Here is a 17,039-nt window from a genome sequence, read left to right on the forward strand (position 1 = left end):
TCCTGCTCCTTTTAATTCTCTCTTGTCCCCTGCTGTTGTGTTGCACAGCAGATCTCTAAGCAGAGATTAAGCAGTGAGCAGTAACACATCGCTGTATACAAACCAAAACAGGCTCTTTCTGCTGTACCCTTTGAATTATGTTCAGATTTCCATGTACCTGTGAATTCAATCGCAGAGCTTCTGTTAAGCTGTCTGGCAATGATACACGAGTGCTGTCTTCAATTAATGAAAGTTACTATTTTTATACATTTTAACACCTCCTTTTTTGGTTGCCTTTGGAAAGCTTTAATGGTAGTCCCTTACTTTCCCCACCCCCAAGGAGAAGAGTTTTTATTTCACTTTGCATTTCTGTTGTCACATTACTAATAAGTGAATTAACCGGGGGGTGGTGGGGGGGGTGGGGTGCAAAAAAAGTAGAGATTTACCAGAACTCCTGTAATTTGTCTCCCAAACTTAAAATGTTCTTGAATGTAATCTGCTTGAATTACTGCAAGTTCTTCTGTCCAGCTGACGCTGTGCTGGTTGGTGTTCTTGCCTCGTCTGGAAGTCTGCGTGTAACTCGGGACCCCTTGGGACCTGTTCTTGGGAATGCCTGGGATTATAGGATATCTGCCATTCCCCTTTTGTATGTATTACATCTCTTCCTGATGGCAGGGTGTCTCCTGGAACATCTCTAGTGCCTGTTCTAGCACACCTCTGTTACTTTGCTCACACCGTTTCTGCTAAGGGTTACAAGGAGGACTTTCTGTACCACTCATTGAGATCATAGCTTTTTCTAATCTCCATGGAGAATCCTTAGTTCTTTTCTGTAATTAGCCTTTGCCTGTATGCTCTTTTTGTGCACTCCCACATTTTCAATTTTTGTTTTTTTTAAACTGATGTGGCCTCTGTAATTTGCAAAAAAATCTTCTGGAACTAACATTAAAAGCTATAAAGTGCAAGATTCCTTCCAGAAAATGTCCTGGAGAAAATGCTTCTTAACTGAAGAAGGGATATGGTTATCTAGGTACTAAAATGTTGGGAGTTTTTTTTGTAGTCTGTGGATTTGAAATACTGTATTAAATATTTTCTTTAAAGGGCAGAACTTCCATCATAGGAATTCATAAAGAGCTCTCTCCAATCAGAGCTTTTTGGTTCGTTTAGTTTTAAAATAAAAATTGATAATCTGGTTCAGTAAGCTTTTCAGTAAGTGGACGCCTTAATTCTAATCTAGAAAGTAATCAACAGACCAGCCTCTTTCATACATACAGTTAAGCTGATGTGTTTGGGCTAGCTTCTAAGGCAAATTGAGATGAGTGTCTTGCTTTTAAGGAAATTCTGTGCCTCAGTAATGCTTTGCTGGCATAGGAGCTTCCCCCCTCTTATCCTTTGAGAGATTCTTTTCAGAGTTCTTCCTCAAAAAGCAAAAAACAGTAACAGTAAATACATAGAAACCAGGAACGAGAGTGACTTCAAAGCTGAGCAGCTGAAGAGAGTGTTTCTTCTGGCTAGTTCAGGTGTGCAAGGTTTTCCCCCTTGTATACATCTCTTCATTTACATATTTTTATAGTACATTATAATTTAGTATTGCCTTTGCCTATTTAAAATATGCTAAATAGAAATATATATGGTATATTTAAATTATGGTGTGTGATGACAAGGAGATAGAGGGGCTAACTAGTTTTACTCCTGATGTTTCAAAACAGGGAAGATGTCATCAGGATTTGTAAGTTAACATGTGCATGAATTCACATTACGAAGTCTGGGGACAGATCATGAAACTTAGGTCAAATCCAGTCGTAAGTCATATTTTTTAGAGAGAGGACCGCAGTACTCAGCAGTGGCATGAATGAGATGTCTATGCATGTTGGGATCAATAGAACACAACACAACAAAAAGCCTTACCAAAAATAAAACTAGTCTTGCATTCTCTTTAATTTAATAGACAGTAGTCTTTGAAATAACTGTATCAGTGCAAAAACCTTTACCTTAAAAATGCCCTGAAAGGAAAGGATTTTGACAAATGATTACAACAAACTATAAATTTGAGAGGAGGAATAGAAGTTGGTCATAGTTTGATTTGCAAATCAAAGATGGTTGGTTGATTCTCCACATTCAAATGTCGATGAACATACGAGTTACTGCTGTGAACGCAGGATACGTATAATGCAGAAGCATCAGGTTAGAAGGAGAATGTGTGTGTGGAATAGAATTCAAAGCCTTATTTGTGAACATTGCAGACTGTCTAATGCTTAAGTTTTTTCACATTGAGTTTTAGTTTTTGTTTTAGGCCTGAATTTTTCTTTCATCATTTCTTCTATTGCTACACTTGTCTTTCTCTTCTTTTAACGATGCATTGGCTCTAAGGGTCTCTTTCTTTTCCCCTATTTTGGTGACTATATGCCCTCAGCTTTTTTTTGCTGGAAATAACCTAAAACATTCCAAACTTTTTGAATATTTAAGCACTGTAAGGTACTGTGAATTTTGCGAAATTTGGTGGGGGACACAGGGACTGGTTTCACTGTGAAGCAAACTGCTCATCTCGTTGTCTCAGGCCTTGCTTGAACTGTATTTCTGATATCTCTACATTACATAGTCAAAGGAAAAGTATTATAGTGTAAAAGCTTTCTGTATTTTTTCTTTAATTATTTGATTTTTACATAGAACGTTATGCAGTGAAATTTCATTTACATGGGACGCCTGTTGGTGTGAAACCTGCAGTGTAATGAGGCAGCTGGAAACAGTGAAAATTTGCTAAATTACTTTCTTCCTTTCTATTTTTTTTTCTTTGCTCTATAAGTTAATGCTACATACTAAATTTTCTGATTTTTACACAGTTTCGAAAACAGTGTTGTTTGGCCTCCATGTACTGATAAATATCTTCTACATCTTAGTTTTCTGTGTTCACTTTTTTAGATCAACTGGTTATTCTGAGGTGATAGTTGTTGTTGGAGGCTGTGAACGAGTTGGAGGGTTTAATTTGCCATACACTGAGTGCTATGATCCTGTAACAGGAGAGTGGAAGTCACTGGCCAAACTTCCGGAGTTTACCAAGTCTGAGTATGCAGTGTGTGCTCTACGGAATGATATTCTTGTTTCAGGTGAATAATCCTAAAAAAAATTAAGACTTCTTCCTTTTCTTTGTTTTGGTGGGGTTTGGTGGTGGGATGTTTCTGGGTTTTGTTTATTGCTTTTTTCTTTTTTTCAGCACAGTGTGGCAGATCTTTATACTGTGAACTTCCAGAACCTCAACTGAAAGTCATTTTCACTTTCTGATGTAAATGGTGAACACCAGCCCCAAACTAATCTTAGAGAAAAGTGTTTTCTGGGATTTTTGTTTGGTATTAATCATCTTTTTTTGGGGGTATCAATCTGCAACAAATATTGGTTGTATTTTAAGAGACTAGCTCATGCTCATAAAGTATGCCGCTTTAAAGTATAGTTGTGGCCTGTTTGCAGCAACAGTTGGAAAAATTACAAGCAAAAAATCCCAAGCAGTCTTTTCCCAGCACCACTTTCTCCGCTCCAAAGCGTGCTGTGTGCTGTTTAAAAAGACGAGTTGCCTAGGAGGACTGCGATGCTGACACGTTGCTGATGACACGCTTCTGTCCTATCATTCTATCTGTGCCTAGACTCTAAAGAAAAACAGTTAAAGCTGCTTCTCATCGTGAGAATGTAAAATGGGAACAAATTCCTTTTAGCACCCAAGTTGGGGATTCATTTATGCCAGTCATTTACAGTGAAATAAGCAATAGCTGTAGGGTTTCTAACACCTTTCATTCGCAATTCTTTTAGCAAGGGTAAATTACAGGGTACAGCTGATGGTTTAGACACCAGGCCCCCTGTGTTAGCTTAACCAAAGAAGTTGTCTCTGCAGGTGGGTAGTACCTGGGTCATTTGAACAGAATGTAAAATGAAGGAGATGTATGCATGAACCAAACAGAGGAACAGCTAGGGGTAGGGATGTGCCATGAGACACATAAATGGTTAAGATTTAGAGTCTCATCCAGGTAGGGACACTAAAGGAAATCTGAAGAGCATGACCAAAAGCCATTAAAATGCATTCCAATCTCAAGAAATAATCTAGTGCGATCTCAGCAGCGTTACTGGGAAAGACACACATAAACTTACTGTATGTTTTCATGTTTGAAATCCATTGAAACAGACTTTTCTCAGTCTAATGTATAAATGTAGATAGATCTGTATTTCACCTAAAGAAGATACAAAGTTGTCATTGCCCGCTGTAGGGGGGCCTGTTAATAGTTAACGTTTCTCGTTCAGTAAGAAATTTATTCAAATTGGAATATTTTTGTTTTTAAAGGTGGAAGAATCAATAGTCGGGATGTTTGGATTTATAACTCACAACTTAACATTTGGATCAGAGTTGCCTCCTTAAATAAAGGCAGATGGCGTCATAAAATGGCTGTTCTTCTTGGTAAAGTAAGAGAAGTATATTTGTAATCTTTTTATAGTGGAGATGTTTGCTATATGTAAGAAAAGAGTGGAGAAGTCATACATGCATGTTTAGTATTACTTTGTATTTCCTATCAAATAACTTTAAAAATACATAGTTTCAAATAAAAGAATGTTCTAAACAATTAATCTGTTATCAGTCAGCTGCTACCTGTGGACATGAAATCATGTTACCCCTCAGGTCTGGGGAAGGGGCGGGGGGGGGGCCTGTTTTTTCTTATCTCCAAGAAGCAAAGAAGCATCTGAATTTGCCTGTACTTCAAAGGTGCTGTCAGAATAAGTTTATGCAGTTATTAACAGAAATTGGTACTGCTCTGAGTGACAGCTCTGTGCTCTTTTGTTTTTATACTTACATTTTATATTAAATCTAACCAGATGTATGCTGTGGGGAAATGGGAAGTTTTGTTTATATGCCTTAACATAAAAGTAGTAGTTGGGATCAAGTGCTTGTGGGGATTCCATTAATGGACTTCTTAAGAGGTGAGGCTTGCAGCTGGAGCAAACAGAGGGAAGAAGGTAGATAAAATAATAATGAGCTCTGCTGCTTAAATACAAGAGAAGCAACAGGAAAGTAAAGCAAAGCTTACAAACTGTGAGGAAGAAAAATTTCTGTAAGCAAGTAGGAAAAAAGCCAAACACAGAAAAACAAAGGTAAATTCATATGGACTTTTGCTGCTGCTGTTGCTGAATGTAATCTGTAGAAAAAGAGAAATGCAGAGAAGTGCCTTTTTTAACAAATGCCATTCAAATAGGAAGTTTCTAGCTCACTATTAATAATACTATGCTTTGGAAGTGTGTTTGCAGTGTCATTCCACATGTGACTGAATGGAACTCTCCAGGGAGTCTCTACCTATTATTTGTAGACCATATGCTTCTCCTCCTGTATATAAATTACACATTTGAGGAAAGTATCCCTTCACAAACCTAGCCAATTAGAATTATTGCAGCTTTAATTTAATTTCATATTTAAATGTAATAACCATTCTAGAAACGAAATGATGATAGTTTTCACCACTTTGCATAGGTATATGTTGTTGGAGGATATGATGGGCAAAACCGCCTCAGCAGCGTAGAGTGTTATGATTCGTTTTCTAATCGATGGACAGAGGTGGCTCCCCTTAAAGAAGCTGTGAGTTCTCCTGCAGTCACCAGCTGTGTTGGCAAACTGTTTGTGATTGGGGGTGGTCCTGATGACAACACATGTTCTGACAAGGTCAGTTAATTGTATTTGATTGCATCTTCTATCCATGGTAAACAGTACTGCTGGTTTAAAACCAGGTCGTACAGAGATCTGTTTTAATTGTTTTGCTGAATGGAATATGGAATTATTATAATACAAAAAATACAGAGTAGAGAATGTTAACTCAGTAGTACACAGTTACCGGGGAGTTTGTTCATAAGTTCTGTGAATTCTTAAACCTGCGTGTTAGGAAAATCATGCTGAATATAGTGCATATGTAGATGTTACTGATACATGTACCAGTGTTTATATTGACTTCTGTTTTCTTGGTGAGGTATTGCCCACCAGGTATTGCTGCTTGGGCTCTTCATGTATAACCTGGGTGGGTGTGCCAGGTTATTATTTCAGTGAGGTTTTTAAACTGAAATGCATGTATTTGTTTCCAGGTTCAGTCTTATGATCCTGATACTAATTCTTGGTTGCTCCGTGCAACTATCCCTATCGCAAAAAGATGTATTACAGCAGTGTCTTTAAACAACCTGATCTACGTTGCTGGTGGGCTTACCAAAGCAATATACTGCTATGATCCAGTTGAGGACTACTGGATGCATGTACAGAATACATTCAGCAGACAGGTAATTAACACTAAAAAGCCTCTAGACATCTGAAAGGTTTTGAGTTTTTTTCATTAATATCTTGGCATGAAATGAGTAGCCTGTTAAAACTGCATCTCTGATTCCATATTTGCTTTACTACTTCATCTGTATAGTTCAAAACCTCACAGAAGAGGAAGTTTCTAACCCAGTGGCTTTTCAGTTGGGTGTCAGTTAGCCAGTCCAGACTTTTTTTGAGAGCAGTTACTGTTGGAGAACAATGTAACAGTATAATGGATGATGTTTTAATTGTGTTGGAATTGATCTCTGTCAAGTTACGCTACATGTTTTAATTTAGACTGAAGATAGTAACTTCCTTTATAATTGATTAAAGCCTTTCAATGTGACAAAAAATACTGAAGGAGGTTTTTTACAGTGTGAAAAAAACTAATTTGTCACAGAAAGTGTCGACTTCAGCAGCACGAGCTGTATCACTTCCGTGTATGGAACACTGAGCAGAATTCAAAAATGTATCCCCTCAGTAGTAAAGTGCATGTATATCACTTAATTTTCCCTTACGTTTTAAAGCACCAATCACATACTCTACCTTATCTACCTTAACATAAATTTGTTCTTCTTTTTCCTGGCCTTCTCTCTATTCCTTTGTTTTGATCTGTGTTCTCTATTTAACTGATTTTTTTTTTCATGCCTGCTTTTAAGGAAGAAATAAAATGCTATCTCTTTTTGTTTCAAGTAAGACATAGGATTCTTTTTCTGATGCATTCTTTTCTTAGTCATGGCTTTTTTCCTCTCCCCTGTTTAAATCCCTCTTCCTAATCTATTACTCCTCTAAGGTGCTTCTCCTTGTTCACATTTTTTTGCACTAATAGTACCTACTGTTGTCCCTCTTCTGAAAACCTTTGTTCTCTCCTCCTTTCCTTATCTCAGATGTTTAAATGGTAAGTACAGTGTTCGGCTGTATTCTGTTGTATGCCATTGTATGCCTTGTCTGAGCTGTGTAGTGAAGGCTTAGACCTGAAGTAGTTCTTTCTGTAGGATTTTTCCGTAGGATTGTGCTGCTGCTTTCCCCAGCTATTGTGCTTTCTGCGTTGGCCCTTTCAGGAGAGTATAGGCCAGTCTGTTAACAAATGGTAGTCACAATGCTGTCCTCCTGCACTGGGGTAGACAAGCAGGATTTGAGGTCTTGTTTTTTCATTAATCATGTATTCCTTTGTGTATTTTGAAACAGGAGAATTGTGGCATGTCTGTGTGTAACGGAAAAATCTATATCCTTGGTGGAAGACGAGAAAATGGTGAAGCCACAGACACTATTCTTTGTTATGACCCTGCAACGGGCATTATCACAGGAGTAGCAGCCATGCCCAGGCCAGTATCATATCATGGCTGTGTGACGATTCATAGATTTAATGAAAAAGGCTTTAAACTGTAATTTTCTTGAAAAAAGAAGATGATGGCATGAATGAATCCAGTGGTCTGCTGCAAGACAGGCTTTTTAAAGATTCCTGAAATGGGAAAATACCCTTTCCCTGCCTAAGTGTCATACGAAAATTATATCCTGTGCCTTTAGAAAAAGGGTTAATTTAACTTACAAAACAAGTCTACAAATCTATCCAGTAACCAGAGTTCAGTTGTATCTGCTGTGGGCTCTGATACAAGAGCAGTAGTAGTACATTGTACTGGTGTTCACCAAGTTTTTCCTATATGTGATTAGTAATTAAATTCTTGGAAGCTTTTTGGAGAAAGTGCCTTCACAGGCATTTGTGCCTGTGTCCTAAGAAGTGGTATCTGCGAGGTGTTTCAGGTTCTGCTAATTGGAAAAATACATAGGCAAGTAAATTCCAGAGAATCATCTAGGATAACAAACTACAATTAAAAAAAACTTACATAATTCATATGCACAGCATTCTTACAAGCAGATTGCTTGGCTTAACCACGTAGATTTTATGTTGGATTATGCATGGTTTGGAATTAAAAAACAAAAACAAAGCCACCCAAACAAACAAAAAACAACCAAAAAACCCAAACTGCATAGGACAAATACTAGAATCTGAGGAATGCTTTTTTTCTGAAGGAGAAACTGGTTGTTGAGTGAGCCACTGCGACATGCTGCAGTGACGATTGTGTGCCTTAACACTATGGACCTTATTCATAGTGTTGCTCAATGTTCATCAGAAGTACAAGGCTCCATGACATGGAAAATGAGTGACCACTGGGCTGTAGGCATAGAATCATAGAATCATTGGGTTGGGAAAGACCTTTAAGATCGTAGAGTGCAACGGTAAACCTCACACTGCCAAGTCCACCACTAAACCATGTCCCCAAGTGCCATGTGTACGCACTCATACTATCTCACTTCTTTAAAGCTGGATCTCAGCTGCCCTGCAGACCACATGGGAAGAAGGCAGATTAATGCATTTGAGTGGACTGCAAAGCTTAGTATTTATTTAATTTACATCACACTGCATAGACCCATCAGGGTGTGAAGCAAATTTTGAATCCTAGTTTTTAACTTTTTCAATAGTATGGCTGAAGTCTGAAAATTACTGGGTTCACTCTTTGCTCACTGCAAAGTATCTCTAAACTGTTCAAGAAATAAGGGATGATGAATTCTGGATTCTTCTGCTTTTCTGAATCCCATGATAAATTACCTGATGATAGAGGTGGGGACTTGGGTTGCAGCTTACAGCTTATAAATTGGTCTTTCAGATATCTTGTCTGCAGAGATGGCAGGGTACCTGCCAAGTATTTCTTGGCTTTTCTTCAGACAATCACTTACTTTAGCACAGTTAAACTACTGTATAAGCTGCTTGGCCACAGATAAAGTAGTTCTAGAAAGTTCCTTCCTATCACCAGAAAAAAAACTGTGGACCTATCCATGTAGCCATATGAGGTAACTCCCACATAACATGTTCTGGATAGTTTTGAAGCCTAGAAGGGGCCTGTATTTTATTGTCCTGTCCCCTCATCTTTTTTTTTTTTTCCCCCCCTTTTTTAAGTAAACGTATTTTTTTTAAGTCCTTCCTAGATTTCTGTACTAGAACTCTTTATTTCCAGTACACAGTTGCATAGTTGAGGCACAAGTTCGTAAAAACTGAAGTAGCACTTGAGAGTTGGAGAATGAATAGGATTGTCTGTGTACCAATTTCCTGTTAATCGCCAAAAACCTCAGGAACTGCCCTTCAAAGGAATTCTGAGGACAGCAGCCAGTAAGGAAGTTGGTCAGTGCCAGGGCAGGGGAAAAAAAAACCCAAAACATAAGGCCCCTGCAGAGACAGCCCTGGCCTCAGGCTTCTGGTCTCCGTGCTTGCTCAGGAGGGTGAAAACAAGCACCATCTCTGGAACATTGTTCCGCTGGACTTTCTTCATCTGTTTTCCCAGAGTATTTCTTTATGAGATGGAAATTCTGACCCTCAGTGAAGCCATGCCAAACTGGGAGTCAGCATTTTCCATAAGATATGGTCATGACTTTTAAAGAGCACTGGGAGCTGCACTTTGTGATGCATTAACTTGTAACCTCAGGAAAGGACACAAATTTCAGGTTCTGACTGAATACCAAACACTGCTTTGTATATGTTAAAAATACTGATAAAATACAAATTTCTGTGTATCAGTGATGTAATTAGGAAGTTGGTCCCTGAGCATGTACATTCACATTGCCCTAAAAAAGATGAAGTCCCTTGGTAATGTAAGACAAATGAGTCAGATAAATTAATCCTTTTCTAAGTTCCTTGTGTTTCTGCTTACCAAGTGTTACTTTAAAAAGGTAATTTCAGTACCTGTGAATAAGGTCCATTGATAGCAATGGTAATTGCCCAGTAACTGATACTGTATACTAACACTGTATGTAACTAGTGCCATCATTGTAAATGAAAATGTAAAAAATGATAGGAGCACTTAATTAGAGGTGCAATTTAAAAAACATTCTCCTTTCCTTTGATTTCCTTCTTGCTTGTATTGAGACTTCTAATGTTGATTGTCATGCTAAACTGGTTTTAAACATTCTTTATTCTGTAGAACAATGTTGTTTATGTATAGATATCTTCTAACCTGTTCATAATACTGCACTACTCTGTAAATAACAAGATACTGCTTTCTGTGGTTTTGAAAATTCACTTTATAGTTTAGTTGTCTTTTCTTAACAATGTATGTACTGTTACCTATTATTTTGAAAATGACAGTGTTTAATGAACCAGCAAATGCAGAAATGTAGATGTAGAAGAAAACTTCTGCTTACAATTCTTGAGAACCTATATTCAATGCTGAACAGTTACATGTGTGGAGCATTGCTAAAATGGCAGTTATTCATGCAATGATTTCCCTAAAACAAGCAGTGAAATTTTTTTTGTTCGTTAACTGTAAATAATTTGCACTTATGGCCTGCTCTGTTAGAAAATTATTTTTGGATGTACTAGAAAAGAACAATTCAACTTTGGCTTAACGAAAACTTACCGTTTTTCTAGAAGGATGCATTAATTTGGAAGTAGCACTGCTGAGCCACCTGTTCTCCGATGCATTTCACTTAGGTATAGATGAGTTCAAAGATTTAAACTCTCACTATTACGCTTGTAGTTTATGTGCAATCTGGCTGCTTCTAGTTTATGGGCTTGAGCAGCAAGTTGGGGTCTTTTTGTCTCAGGAGAGAAAACTATTTATGTCATCTAGTATAATCAAAAGATTTCCATCATAAATGTTTTTTTATGATGGAAAAAAACATAATAGGTTTGGTACCTCTGCACAAAGATGTAACTTCAGTCTAACCATACATGGCAAGAGGGCTCAAGTATCTCAAGTCACACCTAAAAAAAAAATTGTAAGAGTTGTCTAATGTTTCACCCCACTAAACAGATAATTAGAGAAATCAAGTATTTCAGTCTTAAATAAGGGTAAATGTTTTCCTCTCAATTTTGATGTCCACTTCATGAATTACATCCTTCTGTTCTTAGCAGTATGATGTTAATTGAAAAGAAAGTCAATGCTTTTTGCAGCCTGACTTCGAGAAGGTTCTGAATAGGTAACATCAGTCCTGCATTACAGCAGAGCTCATAGTCTTCCGCTTTTAGACATACCATGCATTCCCTCATTTTGCAGCCATTGAGCATGTAACTTTGCCTGGTAATCATTGTTTTGCCTGTAGGCTCCCTTCTTGGTAATGCTTAAGTAGGCATATTTTGTGGAATCTCTTCCATTTTTACCATCAGATGATTCATGTTATACTGTGTGCCTGGTATGCATTTTGAGGATTGGGCACTGTGCTTTCCGCTTTTGGCACCAAGGGTCCAGAGTTGTAGTTACTTTCTTACTTTAATTGGCACCAATGCAGTTCTCATCAAAGATTGCTTTTGTTCCTATTCTCTGAAGCACAGGTGTCTTTAATGCAGATTATGTTGATATGAACCCTTATCATAATTTAGTCAAGCTTTTTAAATGGTATTTTTAATACTGCACATTTTTGAGAGAGGCTGACGATGTAGGGAGAGGAGGTGCTCACCTTGACAGCAGTTCAGAGGAAGCTTTGGTCGCTTGTGCTTCAGAGTAAGGACACTGCTGACTGCTCCAGCTTCTTCCTCAAAATAGGAGTTTACCACATTATCTTAGATAGTTACTCAATTTATCATGCTTTTGTTTTATTTGAACTGCAAGGACAAAACAAGAAGCAGTCCCACTCCCTGTGATTTCACGTTCCCCTTCAGACCAAGGCACGGTGGTGTGCTGGAACAGTCACCCCTGGCAGCTAGGCAGAGCTGTGAACTTAGTCCAAGCTCCAAAGAGAGAGATGAGAGAAACTCATTGGTGCAAGGTGAGAGATACCAGGAGGAAACACACTGCCTTTGGGGTTTGTGTGTTTGGCTGGGCTCGCCTAAACCAAGATGTTCTGGATGCTCGTAAGTTTCCAATTCCAGGTGCTGAAACTCAGCTGGTAAAAATACTTCGCATTTGTCAACTTGGTGAACTGAGCTGAGTGATAAAGATGCCTATATGGTCACAGTCTTCTAGTGGCAGCGTTCAGGAAAGCCAAAGATTTGTATTTCGGAATTGCCCATCCGGGCAAGCATATGTGGGGCTTTTTCTACCATTGAAGATGGCAAAAGCCAATTCAAGAGCGTTAAGAAACTCACAAGACTTGATCACTGTGAGGCAAAATGAGTATTTTCATCTGAATGTAGTCTTGTGCACACAAGAAAGCACAAATGAAATGGTTTGTTGTGCCTGGTTAAAAAAAAAACTGAGCAACATAGAAAAGGAGTCTACAAGATTAGATGAGATTTTTAAGCAGACATTTGCTGTCTGGTTGGGGGCCAAGCAGTAATTTCTTTTTAAATACATCCAGCGCGCAAGTTTTCTCAGTGTTGAATTATTTCAGGTGGCATTAATAAAAATGGATCTGACTGTCAGTTTATGATGGTTGTGTCAGTGCTATGCGCATTGCCACAAAACAGTAAGCAGCCTCCTGCCAACCCCAAACCAGATGTGTGAATCACAGGTTCTCTGCATGCTGGCCTTGCGTCAGCAGTCTTCCATAACTATGTTACACATAAGTTCATGTTACTCAAAGTGTATCATCCTGATAACATTACTAAGAACTCTTATTTACAGGAACATTTCTCTTTTTTTTCCTAATGTAGTGCTCCAGTCTATGCTCATGTTTATTGTGCGCACATCTGCGCGTGTGAGTAATTTTGTGATCATTTTCTGGTAGTGCTGTTATAAGTAATGCACATAAGAGCCCCTGTGTACAGCATGTAATTATGGCTTACTTTGTATTATTAGTTCCAAAGAAAATAATGTGTGTTAATTCTGAAAATACCTGTGCCTTGAATTTACCTATATTTTTATCTATTGTGAAAAAGAGCTTGGATTACTTCTCCCAGTTTATCTTTATTAGGATCGGTCTTGCTGTCTAGACTGTTGATGCGCTTCTAAGAGAAACAAATCTTGCCATTCATTAACTAGAATAGTTAAACCTCTTGTTTAGAATATGCCTAGAATGCTTCCATTATTGCAGTGCTATGGCAGATTTAATCTAGGGAAATTGGTACTTGGTTTTCTCCTATGTTTTGTTTCTAGCACTCCTTGGTGACGAAGGATTTGAGTTCAGTCTTTGACTTCTTGTCCATAACATGTACAGTCTTGTGTTTTAGTCAATAGCTTCTGCAATATTTCTGAATGCTCTGACTTGTCAGTCATGAACCTCTTGTTCAATATACATAATATGAAGCAGTGATATGGTGCAGCATGGCAATAAGCAAATCAAGAGACTTGAATGTAATGTACTATTACTAACTTCATCTGTGTAAATGCTGGACCTATGAGTCATTCTCCTTTTGGAGCACCTGTAGCAATTTGGAGTCGGATTGTAGGAGCTATTTGGCTGTGGAAAGAGAGTTTACCTCCTGAACTGTTACTCCTATGATATTTTATCTTCACTTGAAATCATGTTTTGATTTTCCTTTTTTGCTGAGGAAAACAGCAGTTCATGTTATTCCTTGCCAGTTCCTTTATTTACAGAAACATAAAAGGCATAGTTGCCTGAAGAGCTCATCTTGTCTTCAAGAAAAACCTGGTGCAGCACAAATGACATTTGAACAAATAAAGTGCAGACCACTTACAGTGTGCCAGACTCAATGTTACATTATCTCGCATATAACATTAAGATCTTCGGATTGTGCTGACAGTAGAAAAGTGATTTTGTAATGTAGCACAATTGCAATAACACCTGTTATATTTAAATCTATTTCTTGCATAATCTACAAAAGTTTTTTAAAGTTCAGTGTACCTAATAAACATTTGCCTTTTCAATAGTTTGCTGTGGTTTATTTAGGTTATGAGAAGTTCCAGGGTGGGGCTTGGTGGTGCAAGGAGGAAACTCCTTCCTGTTTTTTCTGGTTCATTTCACTTCGATTCTGCCGCTTTGCAGTCTCCGTATCTGTCAGTCAGTCCGTCCTTCTCTCTCCCAGTCTAGGTGTTTTCCCTGGTCATCTTTCTGTCCTCCTCATGGAACTTACTATTGATGTGAATAAAGGCAAGCTGGAGGCCATGCAGAAGAGTAAACTTAAAAGAGAAAAATGATACAGCCAGGGGGTGGGATGTGAAATACTGGTTAGTCTTGGGTGTTGTGATGAGCAGACTTGGAAGACAAAACCAGCATGAGAGATCTGGAAAAGGTAACAATGCTAGGGAGGTGACTGGCAACAACACAGGTTGAAAAGAGTCCTATAGAAAGTTTATTTTAAAATTAGAACTTGCCTATCTCAAGGTTCCACTTGCAGATGGCAGAGTAAGGGTTCAGACTGTGATGGAGAGGTACACCTGCAGCTGAACTGATACGAAGAAAGCATTTGGTTTAATATCTTTTTTTTTTTTTTTTTTACAGATTAATCCATCTTTAACATGTTTTCTAGTGGAACACTAATCTGTACTCCTGTGTTCCTCTTCCCTATAACATGCATTCTGGATCTCAGACTTGGAACTTGTCCTTCATGTAATCCTAGTCCTGCCACCTTCCCAAAAACACTTCTTGTAGGTATTGTGGCAGTCAAATACAGCTTCCATAGCTTTGCACTGTAGCCCATGTTGATCTATATCACAAGTCTATTCCTGGTGATGTATTCAGACATGGGGTGTTCTGGATATACAAAAAATAAAGACCAAGGCACTGGGGCCCTGATAACTCGATATACTCTGTGTCTCTGACACAGAAGTGTAAAAGAAGCTTTTCGTAGAAATAGTGCCAGAAATTCTGCATTCTAATATAATCTACTTAAATGGACACGATAATACTGATACATCCTTCATGGGGGTTTTTTGCAGTTTTGAGATGCAGAAGACTGAAGTAGCTGCACTAGTTTCAATAGTTTTGAACCTGCCCCCACAGAGATGAGGGAGTGTATGTCAGTACTATTGGGATATGTAGTGGTTTTCAAATACCTTCTAACACGAAATAAAACTTGGCAAGCCAACAGTGTCTACTGCAGTTCTACACTGCAGCCAGGCTTATTTACAGCAACCAAGTGGCTCTTGCTGTGGTGCCAAAAGTAAGTTACAACCCAAGTTCAATGCTTGCAGAAATTTACTTTTCTGGAAGTTGCCTGAGAGGGAATCCACAGACTGCAAAGCAATGGAAGTATTTTTGAGGGACTGGAAGCCCACCTTAAGGTGTGTCTTAAATGTAGTCAACTGGTAGCAATATTTCAACAGCAGCCTTTTCTTCCTCTTTCCATAAAGCAGGAGGAAGAAAATAAAATTGAACTACATTACATACATACTTTTCCTGATGAGCATGATACAAATGCGAGTACAAGAAGAGTCTCCATCGATTTGTTGTAGTTCACGTTTGTTGCTTTGTAAGGAGTCGGAAAGCTGTTGTAGTAGTGGTCCTGAAATAAAAATAAATAAATAAATAAATAAAGGAATTCAAGGGATAAGCCTTGAACATTCAGCATACACTTGCAAATTAGTGGCCTCATAAATGAGCTGCAAGTACACCTCTGAGCGGGACGTTAATTTCTGCCAGTTAGCAGCTTGCTACATGGGCCGTGGGGCTGCCGCAGGCAGGTGCTACAGCCCGGCCAAACCCCAACCCCCGCTGCAGTATTAACTACGCAGATTTGGGCAGGTTTACCTCAGATTTGAGGGACTATGAGATACGGCAAGCAGTAAGTACGGTATGAGATTTTCCTGAAGCCTATTTTTAGTCAGATCAGGGCAGGAACTCCCTTCAGCAGCCTTGTGTGGGCGGGGGACGCCGTCCCCTCAGTCGGCACCTCACGCCTCCCTCAGCCCAGGCCTCGCCTCTTCGTTGGTTTTTTGGCGAACTGTCAGCCTTTCACTGAACATCTTCCGTCTCGAAACGTCTTTCTCAACTTTTATGACTAATAACAATGCGGTTGTTCCACCCAGTAAGTCAAGACTCGGCCAATATATGAATATACCCACACAGGAGCCTCTCGGTGTCGCTCACCGCGGGGCTGAGGGGAGGCGGCCGCCCGCCGCCACCGCCGCGCTGAGGGAGGCCCCACGGCCCCGCCCCCCCCCGAGCCCCCCCGCGCCGCTGCCCCCGCCGCGCCGGCACCTGCCCGCGGCAGCAGGTGCGGGACCCCCGCCCGGGGAGGCCGCCGGCCCCGCCCCGCCCCCTCGCCGCTGTCCGCCTGCGCGGGCCCCGCCCCGGCGGCTGACGGGCAGCCCGGCACACGGCCCTGCGCTCATGGCGGCGGCGGCGCTGCTGGCGGTGGTGGAGGGCCGGGGCGGCGGGGGCCGGCGCTGAGCGCCCCGGGGCGGGGCGGCGGGCGGGGGCGGCCGGTGGCGGCGGCGGCGGGGCCGGGCGGCGCGCGGCGGAGCGCGGGTGAGCGGCGGGGCGGGCGGGGGCGGGGGGGGAGGAGCGCGCGGCCGCGGCGGCTTTGTGTGCGCGGCGGGGGGAGGGGAGCGGCGCCGCCGCGCACGTGGGCCCGGCCGCGCGGGGGCCCGGCTCCGCCCCCAGCGCGCTGAGGGGGCGCCCCGACACCGGCCCCGCCGCCCCCCGGGCGGGCCCCTGGTGCGCCGCGTCCTCGGCTTCACCTCACACGGCTCCCGCTGCCGCCCCACGGCCCGGCGGGGCGCGCAAGGGGTCGAAGCGCCGTCCCCCCGGCTCGGAGGGGCCGCGGGGCGGGGCGGGACCGAGCCCGCCGCGGGAGGGGCGGGAGGCCAGCCCCCCCCCCCCCGCACCCCCAGGGCCGCCCGGCAGACCCCGGCCCGGCAGCGGGGACCCCCGGCGGGGCGGTGCCCCTTGAAGCCCCCGTGCTGGGCTTTGCAGGTTAACC

General features: G+C 41.1%; 2 protein-coding genes and 1 long non-coding RNA gene across 8 annotated transcripts in view; 2 read left to right on the forward strand and 1 right to left on the reverse strand.

Annotated features, from left to right (window-relative positions):
* The window catches only part of KLHL24 (kelch like family member 24), a 29,949-nt gene extending 15,906 nt beyond the window's left edge, over window positions 1-14,043 (forward strand). For all 4 annotated transcript variants that reach the window (XM_040612519.1, XM_040612516.1, XM_040612518.1 and 1 more), the window contains 5 exons: window positions 2,896-3,080; window positions 4,301-4,419; window positions 5,477-5,665; window positions 6,079-6,267; window positions 7,475-14,043. In XM_040612519.1, coding sequence (XP_040468453.1) covers window positions 2,896-3,080; window positions 4,301-4,419; window positions 5,477-5,665; window positions 6,079-6,267; window positions 7,475-7,675 — 883 coding nt within the window. In that variant the 3' untranslated portion in view covers window positions 7,676-14,043. The remainder of the gene's footprint in view (window positions 1-2,895; window positions 3,081-4,300; window positions 4,420-5,476; window positions 5,666-6,078; window positions 6,268-7,474) is intronic.
* Window positions 13,351-16,268, reverse strand: LOC121096524. 2 transcript variants are annotated; one of them, XR_005830559.1, is made up of 3 exons: window positions 16,180-16,268; window positions 15,510-15,620; window positions 13,351-14,564 (listed from the first exon to the last, which is right to left on the reverse strand). It is a non-coding gene; the product is annotated as an uncharacterized LOC121096524 (long non-coding RNA). The 2 variants fall into 2 exon arrangements; XR_005830558.1 differs by lacking the exon at window positions 16,180-16,268 and adding an exon at window positions 15,866-16,171.
* Window positions 16,269-16,546: 278 nt separating this feature from the next.
* Window positions 16,547-17,039, forward strand: part of YEATS2 (YEATS domain containing 2) — a 49,983-nt gene continuing 49,490 nt past the window's right edge. The window contains exon 1 of one of the 2 annotated variants that reach the window (XM_040612624.1): window positions 16,547-16,585. The gene's annotated coding sequence lies outside the window, so the exon portion shown is untranslated. Of the gene's footprint in view, window positions 16,586-16,942; window positions 17,033-17,039 lie in introns of those variants that run through there. The other variant, XM_040612623.1, reaches the window with a different exon arrangement.

The sequence above is a fragment of the Falco naumanni genome, chromosome 13 (assembly GCF_017639655.2).
Source record: "Falco naumanni isolate bFalNau1 chromosome 13, bFalNau1.pat, whole genome shotgun sequence".
Classification (NCBI taxonomy): domain Eukaryota; kingdom Metazoa; phylum Chordata; class Aves; order Falconiformes; family Falconidae; genus Falco; species Falco naumanni.